This window comes from Calonectris borealis, chromosome 15 (genome assembly GCF_964195595.1).
Source record: "Calonectris borealis chromosome 15, bCalBor7.hap1.2, whole genome shotgun sequence".
Lineage (NCBI taxonomy): Eukaryota > Metazoa > Chordata > Aves > Procellariiformes > Procellariidae > Calonectris > Calonectris borealis.
The window spans coordinates 9,833,979-9,854,997 of NC_134326.1; the positions used below are offsets into that span (position 1 = coordinate 9,833,979).

General features: G+C 35.5%; 1 protein-coding gene across 2 annotated transcripts in view; it reads left to right on the top strand.

Annotated features, from left to right (window-relative positions):
- Positions 1-12,328, top strand: part of GABRB2 (gamma-aminobutyric acid type A receptor subunit beta2) — a 158,025-nt gene extending 145,697 nt beyond the window's left edge. Inside the window, exons 10-11 of one of the 2 annotated variants that reach the window (XM_075164129.1) lie at positions 6,843-6,893; positions 10,521-12,314. In XM_075164129.1, the coding sequence (XP_075020230.1) occupies positions 6,843-6,893; positions 10,521-10,868 (399 nt within the window). In that variant the 3' untranslated portion in view covers positions 10,869-12,314. Of the gene's footprint in view, positions 1-6,842; positions 6,894-10,520 lie in introns of both variants that reach the window. The other variant, XM_075164130.1, reaches the window with a different exon arrangement.
- Positions 12,329-21,019: the final 8,691 nt, after the last annotated feature.

A 21,019-nucleotide genomic window follows, 5' to 3' on the forward strand; every position in this document is an offset into this window, starting at 1 on the left:
TCCAACCTAGCTTAAAGCACAGAGATGCTGTAAGTGTACAGGCTATATAACTGAAGTACATGATAACATAAGTCAGGTAAATAAAACTCTACCTCTAATTTTGCAATCATGCTGTTGTTATTATGAGCATTAATAAAGCAATTTCCCTCTGGAAAAGAGGGGAAAAATGTCAGGATATTATGCAACACTTCATAAAACTGTTTATACAGATTCATTCAGTCTTTTTTTTTTTTTTTAAATAAATGTGAACTGACATTGCTAACCTCTGCATGTTTAGATAAGGGTTTTTTTCTGAACACAAAGACTTCTTTAAAATATACTGAGTTTATTTTTAAAACAATGAGTAATTCTTTACTCAGTAGTCTTTGTATTGCATAAGGTATTCAGTCAGCATACCCGAAAGTTACAGTGCATTTCTGTCACACAGTGCCAAGTCACAAACAAGTGAAATTGTCGGACTAATGATATTTTTTATCAGAAACTTGGGTACCAAGTAGAGAACCTGGAATTTTAATATGATAATGAGATTAAACTCCTCAATTTTCAGACTAAGATGTAAAGGTGCATTAACAGGGCTGCAGGCCCGAGATAATATACCTTGCTCCAAAGCAATGCTCATTAGCTTAGGCTTGGCTAATGCCTTTATTTGCCCTCTGATTTACTGCTGGCTTGCCTTCGGCCTTTTCAGTTCACAGCAATATTTGTTCACATCTATCTGAAGAAATCATATAAATGCACCTCTAGTGAGGAGGAATTATTGCAAAGGTACCTAAAACTGGTCAGTATTTATTACATAGGACTGCACCTTACACCCTATGCACTAGAGGTACTTCTAGTATAAAACATGAGTAAGCAGAAGACAGTAAAATCTTTTGGAAAAAAGAGGAATTTTAAAATGGCTACATGCACAGACTCAGTTAATCAATGGAACAGGATATTAAAACACTAAGACAACATGAAGCTCTTAAAATTTCAATTTAAAATCTCAAATCCTCACTGCTCTATATCGCTGGAGCTAATGCTGCCAACGTCCAGATTTCAATGAAAGCATTCATCCTCTTCCTTTCCCCTCCCAGGAGAGTTTTCCTTTTGTTTGCAGTACAGGTAAAACTGCACAAGGACTGATTCTTGATCCAGGGTCAGAAGGTATTCCTTGCACAAAAGTTTATTGAAGGACATGTAATAAAAGTAAGCATGGATTGTAAAAGCTCAGCCTTTCTCCTAAATTTACATTCATGCATTATTAAGGAACAACTTGCATATGAAACAATCAGCAATGCACAGAGTGCTCAGTCAGCCTCTTCATGTTTTGTTGAAACCTGAGGTTTGATAGGAGTGAAATTTGAGGAAGTTCCAGTTTTAGCCCACAGCACTTTGCAGAAGGAGTCAGAAGGTGATTTATTTCCACGATCCATAGTGGTATTCCACATGACATCTGAATAAAGGTCAAGTCAACTGCATGAGTTTTTCTTTCTGCAGCTGCGCTCCTTCGAATGCCATGTTTAATTAATGTAAAAACAGTGCACGTACACTCCGTTTGTTTAAAGCACGATATCTCTTTTGCTTTTGTAGTGCATCTACAAACCTGTTATCCACCAGTGACCCTGAATTAGATTCATTTTTGGTTGCAAAAAAGAATCCATTAATGCAGTTTATATCATTATTTCTGATTGTGGGGCACAAAAAAGGCACAACATGTACAGTGAAATAGAAGAAATGTGTATAGCTGCCATCCAGAAGGCATGTCTGGCTAGTGAATTTGGTGAATTGATTTCCCAAAGCAGATCAGCTCTAAAGACTTTGACAAGGTTTAATTGAATGGCCAATTTCTATCCAAAAAATAAGTTGTAACTCTAAACTCTTAACTCCCCTATGTGTTAGGGGATGTAACCTAGCTCTGCTCATGAATCTTGAGATCACTGGATTGTGTACACTAGGGTGGCACTAAGTGGTAAAAATATTATTATAACACAGAAGATGACTGTTTGTCAGCCCCTTTGCTTTATTTATAGTATCTAAAATGATCATCTGCTTGGTTTCTTTTTGCAGGTAGCAATACATTGTTATATCTAATTTAGGGGAAATCAATTTCAGGTGATAAAAAATTCATATCAGAAGTGTGTACATAATCAGAATGATAGTATCCCAAACTGGTAAGAAGGAGGATACATATTTCAAATCCCTCTTTTATAGTTTTTGCCCATCTTTAGTCTATCAGTAACTATTAATTATGATGCTTTACCTTTTTCATTGTGTGCTCTTTAGGCTGTAAGATTATCTAGACTTAAGCAAGTTAATACTTTCAACACTATAAAAACCCCCGAATTGCTATGTTAGAACACTAAAGACTTTTTCCCAACATTTAAAAAATATTTTTTCCTTAAAAATCTCCCCCCCCCTCCCCGCCCCTGACAGTGGAAACATTCCAGTTCCCAGGAGAGACACGATGCAGTCACTCTGCAGCATGCCACGGAGACTGTTTGTCTTGCATAAAGATAGAGCAAGGTTAATGAGCAGAATAGCCCAAACAACCTAGGAATAACATATCTAGCAGTATTCATAAGAAAATATTACTAATGTAGCATATGAACTGGGCATCCATGTAGACATGTACAAATTGTATACTTTCTTATATATATATCCTTTTTTTAAAAGGTGTAAGGGTGTGTACTGCATACACGTATGTTAAATTTAATGAAACGGTCATGCTGGACTATGAAGACCTAAGTTTATCCGTAAATTCACTTAGTAAATTCTTTTAGATAATAGCTGCTTTCCTAGAATTCTGCATATGGAGAAATATAGACACCAGGAGCTACTTTCTCACATAACTTAGGAAAAAGGTTAGGAGGTCGGTAGGATTATGCCTAAATTCAAATATGTGTGTCTGTATATATACAAACATATATACCTATATATATGAATATATCTTTTTTACTCCTTAGATACTAGTTTTAAGAATCCCTCTGTGGTGATATAAGATTATATTAAAACATAGAAGTCTAAATCTTATTTATGCTTATGTTTCCATTCTTCTTTTTCGAAGTGTGGGAGACTGGAATTTAGTTTTCTTCCCACCCAAAAAACTTGTTGAGCCTTCTCCCTAAACTTAATACATCTTAAAGCTATGTACAAAAAGCCCTGCATAACTGTCCTTGCTTATGTCCTCAAATGAACTCAACTTTCTGGTATTATAGTTGTCAGAAACTTAATGCTTTTGGGCTGGCCTGAGGGATGGAACAGTAAGGGTCACACAGCCTAAATCAACATGATTATGTTCCTGTGATGTTTTGTTTGGGCCACTTTCTGTCCGTGTATTCTTTGAGTATTCAAAGGTTCCTGCAGGTAACTGGAAATGAAGGTCTTCAGAAATGGAAGATTTTAGCTTACATTTTGCTAAATGGAATTTTGAGGTTTTATATTTTATATATTTTCAAGCTATAGCAGTTTTAGATAGGAAAAGTGTCTTTACATAAGTTTCAATTGTTGCATAGAAGGTCTTGTTTATTCAGGTATACGATAATATAACTGGAGGAGAAGATCCAAAAGTCAATTCCATGTAGGTATCGTTTGAAGAGGGCTAGCTGTTGTGGGGGATGATTCTTCAGCTTTTATTTCTTCTTCCTTTTTGTATCATGAGACATATACAACATATAATAATTTGCAATTTAAAAATAAGCCTATATTTGGTCCCTTTAACTCATTAATATCTTCCTCAGTTGTGAGTAGATCACCCTTCCTGAAATGCATCTTATGAAACTTTTATAACATTGAACATAATCATGTTTTACATAAACACCTACCATGTTTGCACGTTAGTAAACTATTTTTTTTCTCTTGTTTCTATAAAATTATGTGTCAAGAACAAACTGCACACTATTGCCAAAAAACCCCAGTCTTTTTTCCTTCATTTTAACTGTGTTCTGAAATTCTCCTACTATCCATATATTTATATTTTATATGTATGTGTGTATATATATTGCTTAGAACTATAATATGTTTAACTAACCAAACTCAAGTTTGGTTTAAATTTACAAGCACAAAAGGCCACCAAAATGTCAGGAAGAAAACTATAATTCAGTTTTTATTTTCTCTAGAGTTAATATATACAGAAAAACAATTTAAGTATAACACAAAATTTTCAATGATATTGGCATATGTTGTACATACACAGAAATTTATTTAGAAACAAATCTGAAATGACTAACCATTCTTGGCAACAAAGTTTCTTCATTCTTGTCACTCATTTTTAAATGAGTGACAAAATGTTAGACTCTCCCCAAAACAGCAGACTATCAGTGTACAAGTAAATCATGCAGGAATATTCTAATTCAGTCAACAAATTCAGATTTTTTTGGTTATTTTAAAGCAGAACACTTTTCATTTTAATATTGTTAGGACTAGTCCTCTGAGCCTTACAGTATCTATAGCCATGGAACTGGCAGTGTTTCAGGCTTCTAAATCAGCACTGAACATGATCAAAATAAGTACATTTCTAGATTTTTTTTTAATTCTGAAATTCATTGTCAAAAGTTGGGAATTCATCTTTATTTTCCTTATAACGAAAACTTGTCAGTGATTTTCCATAGAAAAATCTCAAGAATTTTCTTTTAATTTTTGTGTTCAATTAATTGCAATTTCTCTCCCGTGTTTTATTTGACCTTTGTCACTGTTCCCAAAGCTTTTCTTTGGACCTCGTACTGCCTCTGGCCATGTTAATCTTTGGTCTGGGCCCAAGAATTATGTTGTTGGTCTTCCCCAAAATCACAAGCCTAAATCTGTTAACATCATGGTCAGATGGATGAAACACTGGTAGACTTCTATACAGTCCACCCGCTCTCGTGGCAAGTATATGCTGTAGACTGCTTTGATCATTCTATTTGAATTCAAACAAGAAAAATAACATCTATGTATTTTGCAGAAGTCTGTTCTAGAGGAGCAACTTTATCAACCTTATTTTTACTGTCTAGTTCATATATCAAAACCATAACTATTGCAAATTATACCTTAGAAATTTTGCCAGTTGTGATGATAATCAAACGTTCCATGCGTTTTTCATCTTTCATGAAGCTTTCTTATATAAGCAATTTTGCTGCATTTCTATAGTAGATTTTCGGTGCTAGGTATATTTGTTAAAGTATATTTCATAAGACAACATAATGGGAGACTTAGCTTATGGGCATCACGGAATTTTGATGAAATTTTGATCTTATTTATCACAGATGGAAGAGAGCACCTTTTGGGATGTAGGTTCTTGCTCATGTGTTATTCATTTATATTATCTCCAAGAGAATTAAATGTATACACGTAAATGGGATGATATTTTAACAAATAAATAACAAATACTTCATCAGAGCAGTATCAATAAGCACCTGGCTGCCTGTTGGGAAACTATGCTATAGTAATACTAAGGTCTTTATCGCTAACAAATTAAATTATATGTCTAGACATGTCATGTTGGTCTTCATTGCGAAAGGGATCTTTATTTCTGTCTTCAGTTCTTAAGAATGTCAGTTCGCAGGACCTATGTATGCTGAGACCTAATCTCAAGTGTTAATCTTTGTAATAAACTGGGTACTTCTGTTCTCCCTTCTTGGTTCAGCTCACCATGTTTTGCTTTGGGCTGGTGGCAGCCCTACTTAACAAAAGGTATTTCTTTTGAATTTACAACTGCTTTTTTTCACAAGGTATTTCCATCATAAATTCCAGCCCTACAGTCTATTTTATCCATGGTTTCTGAGCCATTCTGCCACAAAATGAGCCATCAGTAGCTACCTGTAATTGAAGGTTACAGGTGAAAATGAACAGTATATGAGGAAGTAAACATGTCAATATTATATCTTCAATTCATCAATACAAATTTACCTCCTACTTATAAAGCTGTGTTTGGCGTAACAGTAGACCATAATCACTAAGATGCTGGTTTACTAGATGTTAGTAGTTTCAAAGATCTGGTCATCCTTGGAGGATTCCTAATGTACATACGTGTGTATGTATATGTGTGGGAGTTGTAATTTCCTTGTATTTTACAGTTGCTAATGTATTAGCGTAAGAGGAATTCCTCAAGAAAGCCATCATTTTGGAATTTCTAGGTAGTAGGAAGAACGTGTAATGGTAACATTTCTACACTTTCCTCTGTATTCCCTTTGTTTGAGGCCATCAAAAAGGTCATGGCCTCTTTCAAGGCTCCAGAGTCAGCTTTTCTTCCAGTTGACCTGGACCTCTAAGTGAATATCATTTGCATCATATATTTTGTCATCCACCTTTAAGATTGATTTATAAAAAATCCACCCTCTTGCATGGTTGCTGAGCTCTGGTCATTTCTCCTCCACTTCTGCTTTCACCTTTTATTTCTATGATACTTGCTACTGCTGCTTTTTCTTCATCTTTACATCCTCCCTTCCTTCCTTGTCCCTGGGAATTTCTCCATTAAGTTTGAACTCTCCTGTTCACCATAAAGAGTCTAGTTCTATGGTTGAACAATCCTTCAGCACCAAGAGATCTTTTTAACCTTCTTCCACCTCCTTTTGAAACCACTTTTACACTTACTTTTCCCCCAGAATAATTTTAACAATTGTTTTCATATCATCATATCTTCCTTGGTCAAGTGACCAGTTGGAAAAAATACATTTACATCACAAAGTTATGTTACCTTGAGAAGCAGGGCAAGGCAGTAATAGCACCTCTGAAGCCAGAATATACTTCTGCTAATTGTTGGCTTAGAGGTCCCTATATCTTTTAATTAGTTGTCCTATTATTACCCTAGAGTGCTTTAATTTTAAATGAAAGATAATAGCTGCCTTATCTCTAAGGAAACTGGTCTTGATTTTATTAACTTACAGGACAGAAGAATAATTGGCACATATCATTGTCCAGAAATGTATTCAACAAAGGTATCTTTCATTGTTTTCTAATGTTTTTATCCTCAGAGACTTAAAATTCAGGTCCTGACAACTTATGGTCATTAAAGATCCCATGGCACTTTTTTATAGCGTGGTTATCTCAACCCCAAGCATCTGGCCAAATATCAATTTATGTAACTGTTCTGCTTACCTAACATTCCCCACCACCACTCACCCACCCCATAGTTTCAATTGGCTACAGCATTCTCCATTTCCTCGACTAAAATATAGTGTATTGTTCTGCACTGTCAGTCACCACATTTTGCCTCAGAGATGATTGCGCTTCACTGGGAAGTGAAGTGGTTCCTCTTTCTAAAGCTTGTAAAGCGCTTTGGGATCCTTTTGAATGGGCAGTGCTGTGTACAATAAATGTAATTCATTATCATTCTATCTCAGGCTTCACTTAATTACAAAAGCATTTTTTATTTAGAGGTGGGTGAACCTGCTTGGTGGAAATAACACCCCCAGCTCTCTCTAATCTGACAAGGAACCTTTTGACAAAGGTTGAAAATTTAAGTTAATATCTTTCTGGGTTTTTGTTGTTGTTGTTTGTTTCTTTGTTTCTTTTATTTTCACATTTATTTGTACTTCTGGATTGGAACTTTGGGAGTTCTTCAGATTGGGAATTCAAAATACCATGAAAAATGCAGTTCTTGTTATAGTCAATTCACTGTTCCAGGTGCAGGAGGGTCAAATTAGTGTTTGAGAAGCACCGGAACTTTGTGATGCTTACCTGGCTATCCTAACACTTGAAGGTTCGCCCATCACTAATTTTTAGTGTATTTTGCGTTATTTCTTCTGAAAAAATATTGGAAAATTGAAAAATGCTGTGCTCCAACTCTGATATCAGTATGATATGTGCAGAAGAAGACACTTTGCCCTAGAAGATAGTTTAGAATATTGCTAAATGTTTTTTATGCCCAGCATCACTAACCTTACTACTGCCAAGATTGCCAGATATCTGCAGCAGTTTGCTGTGTTAAGAAATTTCCTGAGATGAGAACAGAAGTGACAAAAGAATCAAAACAAAAAGTTAACTGAAGGAGTGATATCATGTTGCTAAAACATGTCTATAGCTAACTCTAGTAGACTAAAATAACTTTTCTTGCATTTGTGTTGCATAGAAAGTATATGAGTGTGTAAAGAGCACTCAAATTTCTAATATCATTGCAGATCAAAAGGATAAAATGCTTAAAGTAGATTCATCCTAAGAAGATTTAAGATGTGAACAAATTTGTTGGCACTAAAATCTTTGCAAAGATAGTGTCTTAGAATGCACAACTTTGAGGTGAAAATAACCCAGGCTCTGGATAAGGGGTAAAACCATTGCATTAGTGGATGTCAAACTTCCCCTGATGTCACTGGAACTAAAATTTCTATTCTTTTCTTAAGACTATGTGAAACTATGGAAAATGTAGTTTCCAAATGGCTTTGCACCCCTCTTGTAAGATACTTCCCCTATTTGTTTTTAGACATTCTTGAGATCAATGAATGTCAAGTGCCTATAATTCCTTTTATTTTCAGGATACTGAAAGTCTTATTATTTGTCTGAGATCTTATAACAAAAATGACAGCCAATTTTGTCTTACCCCAAAAATCACATAAGAATTTTCTAAATAACTGCACTCATTATAAGAAAATGTTTGAAAGCTCTCTTGAGAAGTTTCATAGATCTATTTGAAAGCTTTTGCATATGTTTGCTTTTGTTTGTATTACAAGAGCAGAATACTCGTTTTGCCTTAGTTTTGTCTAATGCAGACGAGAACTGATTTGATGGCCTTCCTGGTTAGAACACAGTGTTTCCTCACCATGTTCAATACATGTAACAGACTTTTTAAAGGAATTTTTCTTGAGTTCCAGCTCAAATTTCCCATTTTTCCAGTGCTTCTCAAAAAAGATTAATTTCCCTAACACACTAGAAAATTCAAAGATTTCACACGGCTTTGATGGAAAGCAAGCAAAAATAGATGAATTTGGCTGCTTCACATTGAGTCATTACATTTAATCTAAAACTAAAATATAATGAAACTAGAGGGGTGCAAACTCACATAGATTGGGAAAAAAAAAAGAGAGAGAGGGAAATCTGGCATCTCAGCGATGCCAATTTTTATGCATCACTTGAACAGATGTAATCACTCAAATGGCAGTGTTTCAGTAGGTCCAAAGTACTTTTGTGGGTATCCGACTTCCCAGTTCATAATGCTGTGCAGTGGATGCTACTAAAAAGCAACTGTTTTCAATTCGTTTTTCTCACCGTGCCATGTGAAATATTACACAGGGTTTTTTTTTTTTTAATAATGGCAAATACGGTGCTATATTGGGTAGTGCAGCAAGGTACCTGCTGCTGACTGCTGGCTTCCAAATATTACAGAATAGACTAATGCCATATTATTGTTTAGAAATCCACAAAAGTCACAGTTTGTGTACTTTCAATAATAATCATAGTATATATTATGTACATTATGAATTAATAATGTGGATGCGTTATTCTTAAAGGAGCTCTGGGACAGTTTCATCTCTTACTTGGCCTGGAGTATATCTGCACTACCATCACTAAGTCAGTGTACTTAATTATCTGCTCATTAGCTATTACTGCTTTTAAAGTATTTTTATTTAACTATACTCTGTAATCACACAATTCAAAATATATACTTAGAGGGAAGGCTGAGGAGAATTAGAACTTCCTAAATAACCTTATATTTGTTTTCTATAAATGGATTGTTTTGAAGTTCTCCTACCATGCTTCAGATCTACTCCAGATTGCCTAAGAGTAGAATTTAATTCCTCATCTTTGAAATCCTCTTAATTGCCTAAGGGGTTTTTTACAACATTGTATTAATATTTTTTTCAATGAACTGCCTTTAAAAAAATATATAGTAGCTAAAACTACCCATTGAAACAACTGCTTAATGTACATTTGATGTGATTGCACTCTGTATATGTTTTTCCTTGCTCTAAATTGCAGATCTCTGCTATTCCAGCGTTCAGGTCTCCACAGCATGCACTGTGCTTATGAAATTCATTAGCACTGGGGAATGGAGTTTCCACATAGGTATAGTTAGACTATGTCAGTGCCTCTCCCCAAGTAATCAGCAGTCCTGTTTGGAATATAGGGACTGAAAATTTGCATTCTCTTGTGCAGGGCTCTGGGCCTCGTTTTATAGAGGCAGAGAGACCTTGTGAATACCTGAAGTTTTTGTCAGAGCAGAAGCTTTCATTTGAAAGAAGCAAAACCAAAACAAAGCAGACCCTTTTCCATTTGATTTCCCTCCAAAACCTCCCAAAAGTTCAATGTTTGCCCCAGATATTCTACCCAGTGGCAGAATCCCACTTTCAGGAGCTGAGCATGTACTCTGTTTCCAGGTATTGCTTCTGCTCACTGAACATGGGGTCTAGGGAAATAGTATTTATTCCATGAAACTATACTGGCCTTATTGATCCTTGAGTTCACAAATAAATGACAATAAATATAGTTACGTCTATGCTTAAAGTCTTTTAGACAGACTGACATCCAGTGAATTAGTAATGTTAGATCTACCCCTTGTCAGCATGGCTTCAGTTTGCAACTGATTGGGCTTCCTTTCTCTCCTATTAAATCTGCTTTCTTATTTTTTACAGATGGATCCACATGAAAATATTTTGTTGAGCACACTTGAAATTAAAAATGAGATGGCTGCCTCCGAGGCTGTGATGGGGCTTGGGGACCCTAGAAGCACTATGCTGGCCTATGACACTTCAAGCATCCAGTACCGGAAAGCTGGCTTACCCAGACACAGCTTTGGTCGCAACGCCCTGGAGCGACACGTGGCACAGAAGAAAAGTAGGCTACGGAGACGTGCATCTCAACTGAAAATTACCATTCCTGACTTGACTGATGTAAATGCCATAGATCGATGGTCGCGCATATTCTTCCCTGTTGTTTTTTCCTTCTTCAATATCGTCTACTGGCTTTACTATGTGAACTAAGAAATAAAGCCACACAGGAAGCAAGAACTGGATTTCTCTTCAAATCGGTTGTACCGCCAAAAGTGGGACTTAGAAAAATTCTATTCAGGACAAAAAGTTATTTTAAAACACCTTAGTTGCTGGCCCACTCTATGGTCTGTTTTTATAATGTTTTGGTTGTATCTGCTAAATAGTAAACATGTTAAGTTGCTGTATGGACATATCCCCTTATCAAAATATAAGTGCATTTTGAGTGTGAAGGCAAATTGGATTTTGACAATCACTTCTGTCTCATTATACCTCACTCTTTTTTTTTCCTTCTTTTTCTTTTTTTTTTTTAATGGCCATTTGAGTTTAGTGATGCAAATTATAGAGCGGCATTTGAAAAACAAGTTCTAGTTTCAACAGCAGTACATACCATTCCCAGGGAAACTGCATATCCGAGACATGCATCTATACTTAAGAGAGTGTACTAAGTTGTTATCATGCTTATGAAACGTATACACTTTACCTTTTAAATGTGTAAACTTGAAAACAAGTAGTGCCTATCATCTTTCCAAGATGATGATGGTCAGAGGTTTCCCAACCATATTCAGGTATTTCCTGTTATTTATTGAAAGAACTAAACCTTTGACTGATAATATTAGGGTTGGGTGTTTGCACAGAAGCTGAAGCAAAAAGCACTAGTTTTGTTTGGATTTTAAAGAGGGAACATATGCTCACAATCACGACGACTGTAGTTATGATCAATAGAGGAATGTAGCAATGGTATAAAAATGCATCAACTCTGAATGGGTAGATATGCTGCTGTTTTGTGCTGGGGAAAGGAAATCATCTGTCCAAAGTGCCAAAATTGGTTGGCCAAATAGTAATTCTCTAGGTGGCTGAAGGAAACCAATGGTGCCCTGCCTTTCTAGGGTAGGGAGAGCTAGAGAGCAATTATAAAATGCAGGGCCAAGGAGAGGGAAGGCTACATATATGTAAAAGTGTGTGTGTGTGTATATATATACACTGTGCAAATGAATGTTGTCAGTTATAGTACATACCTTAGTCTGAAATACTCATGTGGAGTTGTGTGATTTCTTCCAAGTTTGCAATCACTCCAGTGTCATGCTTGCCCCTGTTGTTATGCTTAAAACCTTATATCCAGTTTGATTAAAGGTAACATACCTCTTTCAGCAGTAAAGATCTGAGCATATGTACTTCAGTACAAAAAATACTGACAGGGTACTTTCTCAGTCTGGATTAGGCAATACCATTTCACTTTTTATTTTGTTTTCCTTAATGCACTGTTTTAAAAGGAAAAATGTGGTAGCCATCACTTTAAGAGTTTAACCATACTCTTGAGTATTTCCTGCTTTAGGGTGATTTCCATTGAAAAACTAGCAAATTTCGGTTTTGCTTTAGGAAGATTTTTGAAATAAAAGGTTTTTTTTTTTCATTCCATAACGCTTTACTTTTATAGGCAAAATAGAATAGACAAAAAATAGAATTTTATAGGCAAAGTAGTTTGCTATTTAGTCCAATCTTTTTCTGTAATGAAAAAAAATTTCACAAGTACTGTATAAAAAGTATAAATTCCTGATGGCTTTTGCTAAATCAGATCCCCAAGATTGTTTGACACAAAATATTTCATGAACCAAAAGCCACATCTGTTGTATCTATGCTACCTCTCACCTGTGTACAAATTTCTGAAAGAAACTAAAATTCAAGTAACTTCCAAGTAACAAAGGAGATTTTTCAGGCAGATACTTTTCCCCCATTTAAGTATTCCTTTGGCAGTACTTTAAGATAGTTCTTAAGAATATTTTTCATAAAATATTTTCTTTGAATTTTTTGTTCTTGCTTTAAAAGAGTAATTTTCTTACAAGCGTCTGTGGTTTTTTTTCCCCATTTGACAGTAAATGACAGTGATAGGAGGCAAATAGTTCTGGGAACTAATAGGCCAATTTTCTGACTTTGTTTTGAGCATATCATATGCTTATTTCTGCTTCAAATGGGAGAGAATAGTTTTGAGCCTGAAACAGGATTTGCCAGGCATGCACACCCCCTCTTGTTTTCAAGGGAGTTGTGCGTATGTTCACGTACTGCCTCCAGGTTCAGATTCCGCAATGTGTAGAGACAGGCTTTCATCATGTGATTAACTTTCCAAGTCAAAATGTTGTTTTTTGTTCACATACTTAATTTCTGACTTCATTCATGCATAACGCAATAAGCTTTGTTAGATGCCTTTGGAATTTCAACAGATAGGTATGACTCATGTTGGAATTTTTTCCCAATTCTAAGAAAAGAAGCCACATCAAAATTCAGGATTTCTCTTCAGAGTCTGTTCTTTAAAAATTATATTCATTATCATAAATAAAAGCAGTCTTATAGTATTCTTCTGTACAAGCTTTTCTTTCATTTCACAAGTTGCTGCCAACTCCATTTTTTATTTCACAGAAGCATAGTGTGAATACAGGGAGCTCACAGCCTGTTTGGGGTTGATACGCATTAAATATAAAACCTTACAGAGAATATGTTGACTCTCTGCATTGGTTTACTGCATCAGCTATTATGAAAACCACAGAGATTGAATCCTAGAACTGCACATTAATTTATCTGAAGTTACAGTACAAGCCATAATACTCTCTGGTATAGCTATTCAGAGAGTAAAAGAAAATGTCTGGTTTCTGCTCAGGTGTCACTAGGGAAGATATATTATCTGGGGGGAAGGAGCACTTTCACTTTACTATGTCCTTCTGGCTATTAACGTGATGTATAAAATTAGTGAAAGAGAAGGATTCTATCATTTTGTACTAAGGCTTAACACTGTGATACAAGAAGGTGGGGGTGAGAAAGACTGGTGAGGCACTGTCAAGGGAAAAGTATAACTCGAGCCCCAGGTGAGCACTTACTCCTCTTCTGAGATACTTGAGTGAAAGTGAGAAATTATGCCAACATACATGAGAGATGGGGTTTGTTGTGTGTGCTACCCGGCAGGTAAACTAGAATAAATTTGCTTTTAGTTTAGAATTGACCGAAAATGAATATTCTAGATCCTTTTAATCGTGTTAATTGTTGTTAGTTTCAATAAGCAAAATATCAAAGTTAATAATTTAGATGTAATATAATTATAATTGCACATTTTATTGTTCTATTAGACATGATAGCCAGCAATTAAGGTGTTTTTCATCTTTGTGAAATTCATGGGCAAATTATGACTATAACATGGCACAGTTTTAATGAAATCTTTGAGATCAATCTGTAAATATATACTGTACATGACTGCTAGTAAGTATGATACACATTTTCAGAACTGAAAATTCATGCAACATATTTCTGTGTTTGCATACGGAATGTTATGTTTCTATCCTATCGCAGTTTAATGACTGGGAAGAAAGACTCAAGCAATGACATTGTGACCATTTCTTTTCTCATTCCCAGGGGAGGAAAACAGTCTTAGATAACAACATGTTGCAGAGTTCTTCAGAGAATTTTTACATTCTAATACAAAGGACATAAAATCTGTAAGGTACAAAAGCACAATGCATAGAGAAAATGAGTGGTGGTCTTACACCTGGGGAACAAATCCTATTTATTTCAGACAAATATGCATTAAAATTAAAGCTCAATTAATTTTCACTGTAATTATTAGACTGTGTTCCAATTCTATACTATAACACAGTACTAAACATAAGTGAACGGATCTTAAACATTATCCAACTATATGTGCATATGGACATATACCTAAATGTCTATATGGACATATGTGTGTATATATACACGTACTGAGTATATATATGCACACACATTCATATGTTGGCGTGTTAAAGGAATAAGCTAATAATAGTTTTGTTTCTACCATCAACCAGTGTATGAATATATTTTTGAGAAAAAAAGATTAATGTATTTAAAAAAACCAACTTACTATACAGGGTAACTGGGCATTTCTATATCAGCAGATCAATGCTTATAATTCGTATGGAGCATTGCACCGTTTGACATGATGATAGTACTGTACCTCCTAGCATCTGAAATTAGACTAGTCCTCACATTGCTTGCCTATTTCTTCTCTCTCTTTTTATAACAGCATTGTCCACTAGTAAGTTTTCAAAATCAACAAATTCCTTAGGGAACCAAGAAAAAAAGGCAAAAATATTAACTATTTCTAGAAAATAATCTAGGGTGGGATGGCCAGGGTACAATACTATATCAGTAGTGATCATAACATTTTGCTATGTGTACATAGAACATACAATGTGAGCAACCATAACTTAAGCTGAACGTGTGTAAATATTATCAGATTTCTTAAACATTTTTAACTTCTAATTTGTACTTTATGGTAAGGCAAAAAGCTAATTCTACTTATGGTTTAGATTAATGTGTCCTAAAATTATGTAAATAATTAAATAAGCTGTAAATGAGCAGTCGATAGATACAGTAATTGTTTAGTGACTTTTTTTTACTAAGTACAATAATTGCAGTGCTCTAGCAGAGTAATTTAAACACCCTTTTGCATAAACAGATTTGGATTCCAGATATAAAAAAGTACAGAAAGTACTGTAGTGTAAAATAGCCATTGCGGCAATGTTACTGCTAGCACAATCGATCCTTTTGTATGGTTAAAATGTTCAGGCAACAGAAGATAGGAGCTTGGCACTCGGTACTCAGATTAGCATAAACAACTAGGGCCTGGTTTTCACTTACAGTAAGGCACCTTTGTGTTGCTCCAGTGGGTGGAGAGGTGAAGGAATCCAGGGTAAGTGAGAATTCAGCTGGTGGTGATTTCATTACAGAAGGCCTGCATATTGCGTCTGTCTGTTTCTGAAATCTGTATCTCTTATGGTATCTAATAGTAGACTTATATTTTTCTTTAAAAAAAAAAAAAAAAAGATGTTTGACTGTCATTAGATAGCATAGTCCCCCAAAGCCAAAGAATCTTCACTCCAGAAAATGTTTAAAAGGGAAATCTAGTAAGTCACTGCTTAACACCAAAGGTAAAGCTTAATAAAATGCACTAGGAACTTTGTCTAAATTTTTAAGAAGCAAATGGAATGTTGATCAAAAATACTGCCCTATTCTACTTTGTAAAAATAGTAATAATTTAAATATCCATTAATATAAAATTGAAATAGATCATCTCTACAAGAATATGCAACACTAACATTTCATAAGTATAAAATTATTTTCTTTGTAAGTGCTTTGACAAAAAATGAAACTTAAATGATGAAAAATCTCACCTCTACTTTCATACGAAGGGTTGTATTTTTTTAATGTTTTTCAGACATGAGGTCATCTATTCCAATTTGATAACATTTTGTATGTTTTCACTGTTACTGTCATTTGACAAATACTCACCAGGCTGTATTGTTCATGGTCTGTCCTGTTGCTTTCAGTTGAAGACAAAAAGAACATTTGAAACATGATTAATTCTAACAAGCTGACTATGATTTGACTTCTATCACGTTTTTATTTGCATGGGTGTTTAAATGGTTCTGTTAGTACTGTCTTTGCACAGTTCTGATTTATCTTTTTTTACTTAGTACTATTTACTTCATAATGTAGTAATCATCAGCCTTACTAATGACCTTGTAGCCTTTCTTATATGCACATACTGCACATTTTCCAATGGCTAGAAAATGCAAAATACTAGTGGATATCATTGCATCAGATCTTCATGTCTTTCTCAAAAGGACTGCTAACCTCTGGGATATATGAGGTAGTAAAATGATGATTGTAAATGAGTAGCACATAAGAGATATTTTCTTGAATTTAAAATTATTGCAGCCAGTTTCAGCATGTAAATATATAATAATGTTGGCTAGTGTGTAATTCTTGAATTAAAAAAATATAAATAAAGAAAACCTAAAAGATGTATATGTAGTTGTGTTATGTTGGGCAGGCTCTTTTCTCAAAGCTGCAGAAGATTACAGTTCTCATCTGTGAATAGCTATGATTTTGGGTCAGAAAGGGACACTAGGAAGTTGGGCATTGAGGCATCTGAAGAGTAGGCTTAATATGCGAAAGGGCAGCTGTAACACGGTGTTAATTTGCCTATGCAGCAGTCAGGGGGAGTTGAGTGTCTGGAGAATATAAGCAAGGTAGAGTGAGATGCTTAGTGCTAGTCAATAAGAAAATGCTGAGAGGAGGGGAACAGCTGAAAAATCGCAGAAGTTCGGTAACTCCTCAGAGTCAACTCTTGTGAATCTGTTACTGATGCTAAGTTGCTGGTGTCCTTATAGAAATACAGCAGCAGCTGTTCACGGTGGGATGGTATTTCCTTTTACAGAAAAAGGTCTAAACAGTCTTAAGTCTATCTACGTGGACTTAAGATAGGGAAGACCCATGTTCCATCCCTTCCTCTTCCTACTTAAGATCTAACAGGAGAGATCCTGGATGACGAAATTATTGACCCTTTCAGGATGGTGGATTTAGCATATTTTCCTGTTGGAGCGGTTCTGTTGCATAAAAAACAATTCAAGATTAACAGACCAGGAGGAGAGTGCAGTCAAGCATGGTCATGAGAGGCATCTGTATTGCTGTACTCCATCTCCTGTGCTTTGCACAAAACTTTATTGGCAGTAGCGGGGACCAGAAGCTGGGTCTCTTTTTGTGCTCCCAAGATGTAAAACGTCCAGTAATACAATTCTGTTCTTGCTGCTTCTTTCTGTCCTATTAGATCTTGAGCATTAAAGAGACTTCAGAATTAGACTTGTTTGTTTGTTCTGCTGAGGGAATAGTTGAAGTCTATTAGTTTTTCTTCTTCTATGCCAGCCTAGCTCTAATAAAAGGAATTCATAGTTGTATTTCCAAACCCCAGATATCACTACATGGAGGAGATGGCAGGGTGTTTATTGGTAGCCTTAGCTGTACATACCCGCAGGTTCTGCCACAACTTGATTCTTGGTTGATCCAACCAGGGGGAGCAGATGGAGCACCAGAAAAGAGAACAAATGGCTGTCAGGGAAAAGGCTGCCAAAGACTAAAACTGCCAAATCCTCATTTTTGTCTGGAAATGCAGACAGCAGTTGGCAATTCCTTTTGAAGTTATCCACCTGGCTACTTTCTGTTCCCAGCCCCACAACAGCACTGCTTTAATCTGTTCTGTCTCGTTTTTCTGTGGATGAAGAGCACCAGTTCTGCAGAGAAGGAGCAGAGATTGAAGATGGGAAGGCCGGTGAGTCTTGCATCTGGTACTGAGGTGAGGAGCTGCTGGTTGCAGGATGCTGGCTCTGTATCAGGAGACATGAGAAGTAAAATATTCCAGACCATTAAGGGAGACTCAAATATGACTTCATTTCTTCACTGTTTAAAATAGATCACATCTTCGTCTGAAGCTTCTGAACAGTAGATCCTAGTTCTGAAAAAAGACTGAAATGTCAGCACAGTTGCTTTGTTACAAGTATGTGATGTTCTGTTGGCCTTTATTTTCAGGGATTATTACAAGCTAGAAAGCAAAGTATTTCAACTTTAAGACTGGTTCATGATTTTAGAGTCTAAAAATATTTATAATCATTGGTGACTATCATTTCCAAATCAAAATAGAGCAAAATGTCTAGCTATCTTTTCACCTGTCTATATCTATAAATGCATTTAATGTTATCACGTCCTAATAGGTGTTATATCAAATCCACTGGCACAAAAATAAGACTGGTGCTGCAGAGTATTTGAATAATTTATTCTCTTTATTCTATTTTAAGCTTTAACACTTACTTCATGACTTGTGTAACATGGCCTTTCCTTCGTTCAATTTACTTGACTGCAAATTAGAAACATTAATATTGGCTTCTTATTGGTAAATTACTGGTAAATCTTGATAATCTAAAATTAACAAAACGTCAGAAATCATCTAACATCACAGTTCTTAACTTATAAAAGGAAAATCAATATTTTAAAGAATGAAATTTTGCATCTGTTAAATACTGAACAGCTGTGAAAAAATCAAATAATGGGAACTGGCTTCTAACTCATTGTAACTGTTGCATATTAAATAAATGTAACATTAACAACTACATAACAAGTATGTTCACTAATGCAAATTCCTTGGTTATCAAAATTAATGACCAGCATGACATTATTAATTCGTAATGCTTGTTATTCTTGAAGGATATTTGGAGTGACTGATTTATTATGATGTTCGTATGAGTCTAGGCAAGCAATAAATTTTAAAAAATGATGGTTATGTCCAGAAATGGGGGTTGGGTATTCAGGTGATGTAAATTGCTTATGTAAATGAAGATATGCTTGCCTTGACTGAGACTCCAGGCCAGGCAGGTGTGTGTGTGTGTTGGTTTTTGGTTTTGGTTTTTTTTTTTAATTTCAGGGCAAAACTTTTGAATACATCTTATTCTTGGACAAAAGTATTTTTTCCCTCTTTCTGACAGATTGTCAGAGCTGACATACTGCATTCATTTTGGCACTCTAATGGCTAAGGGCATGCTTCCAGCTGAGACCAGTTTTTTATACTTTCTCTTTTTTAGAAAGAACATAGCCAAGGAAACAAAATCTTCCTGAAGTTCTGGATCTTTTATTGACTTACTTAGGTTCCCTTACAAATGCTTTAAAAACTGAATCACGTAAACTGTGCACATTTTCAGTTTTGGTGCTATTTATTTTTCAAATGGTACTTGAGTAGAGATATGTGTATATCTATGCATATGTATAGTCACACATACTTACATTTCTAAGCTTGCTTGATATGTCTAAAGACTGATGCTTTCTAAGCCCACGTGAAACTGGTCTGCGGCCTTTGAGATCTCCTTGTTAAATGTTTCCAAAGAGCTTTTCTGGAGTCTGATTGATCATATCAGTCTTTAATCTTCAACTTTTTGTTGAAATTTTATGGCATTGATGTTTATGAAGGTACTGCAAAGAGACATCACAGGCAGCCACAGGACTACAATGTCATGTAGGTTACAGGGAACGAAGTCCTGTCGTATGCTCTTTGACAGCAGCCAAAAGGACAAGATGTGCAGTGATAAACCGACAGCACAAAAGCTAATTTGGTCATGGAAGGATCAGTGCAGTTCCGTTATTGAGGATGGTATTTCCCCTTCTATGTCATGCAAAGAAATTGTTTCTTCAGGTGAGAGGAGATTGACAGGAGAAGGAATGTGGATAATAAACAGCCTAAAACCTACACATCAGGATAGCAAGATTTATCTGCAAGATTTGCAGACAAATTGAATTGTTTTTGCTGTTCTTTTGTATTTTACCTTATGAAAGACTGAGGCTTTTTTATTGTTATTGTTGTTAGTCACCATTCAAAAGATATCTGAAGTAGAAATATGTGCCAAACAGAAAAAAAATTCACTGAAAAGTAAAAAGATAAAAAAAAAAAAAAAAGAAAAAAGCAGAAGAACCCCAGCATGGGGAAATCCAGCTAATACCCTCCCAACTTCCCAAGCAGCAACAATGTGTAATCTGCATTGCCTAATTTATTTTCTTTTATTTTCTCCCACTCATAACATACTTTAAAATTAGGAGTGTTTAAGACTGTAGGAAAGATAAATTTCTTCTTCCCTATCCCCCCCCTTAATTTTAATGTTTTCTTTCTTACACAAGAAAGTTTGGAAACCTAGCATGAAGACCTTGGCTAATTCCAGTGAATCATGCAAGCCTTAATTGGTTTTGGAAGGGTCTCCAGATCTCTCTAAGAAAGGTTAAGCATTATTTATTTGCCTTCATTACTACCCAAAGCGATGTGATTACTGAACAGGTTTGACATTCAAACTAATTAAGGATGAGAGAAAGAGGAAAAAAAGCCTTTATATGAGATCCAAACAGAAATTTACAAAACGAAGAAACAAAAAAATGGAAAGGACAGGCAGATGAAAAGTAAAGGATGTTTTCTCACTCATGCTGCAAGATTTTAAAGTAAATACAAGCTGCTTTTCTGGCATAGCATGTTTCTCTGTCTTTTAACTGCAGCCTAGCCATCCATCACCTGGTTTTCCTATTTCAGATTGCTTACAGGGAAGCCATATGAGGTAATATCTCCTGGTGTTGATGAAAGCAAAGGATGTCCAGCATAAGTCTATATTTCATCCCTGGGTGTGTATTTTACATCTGACAAGGCTTGAAAACAAATACCAAATCCTGCTCCCTTTACTCAGGTGAGCAGGCTCGGGCCCAAAGGATCTCACAAGGTGTTAAGCACCTTGTTGAAAAACAAGCATTTCCATTTACTG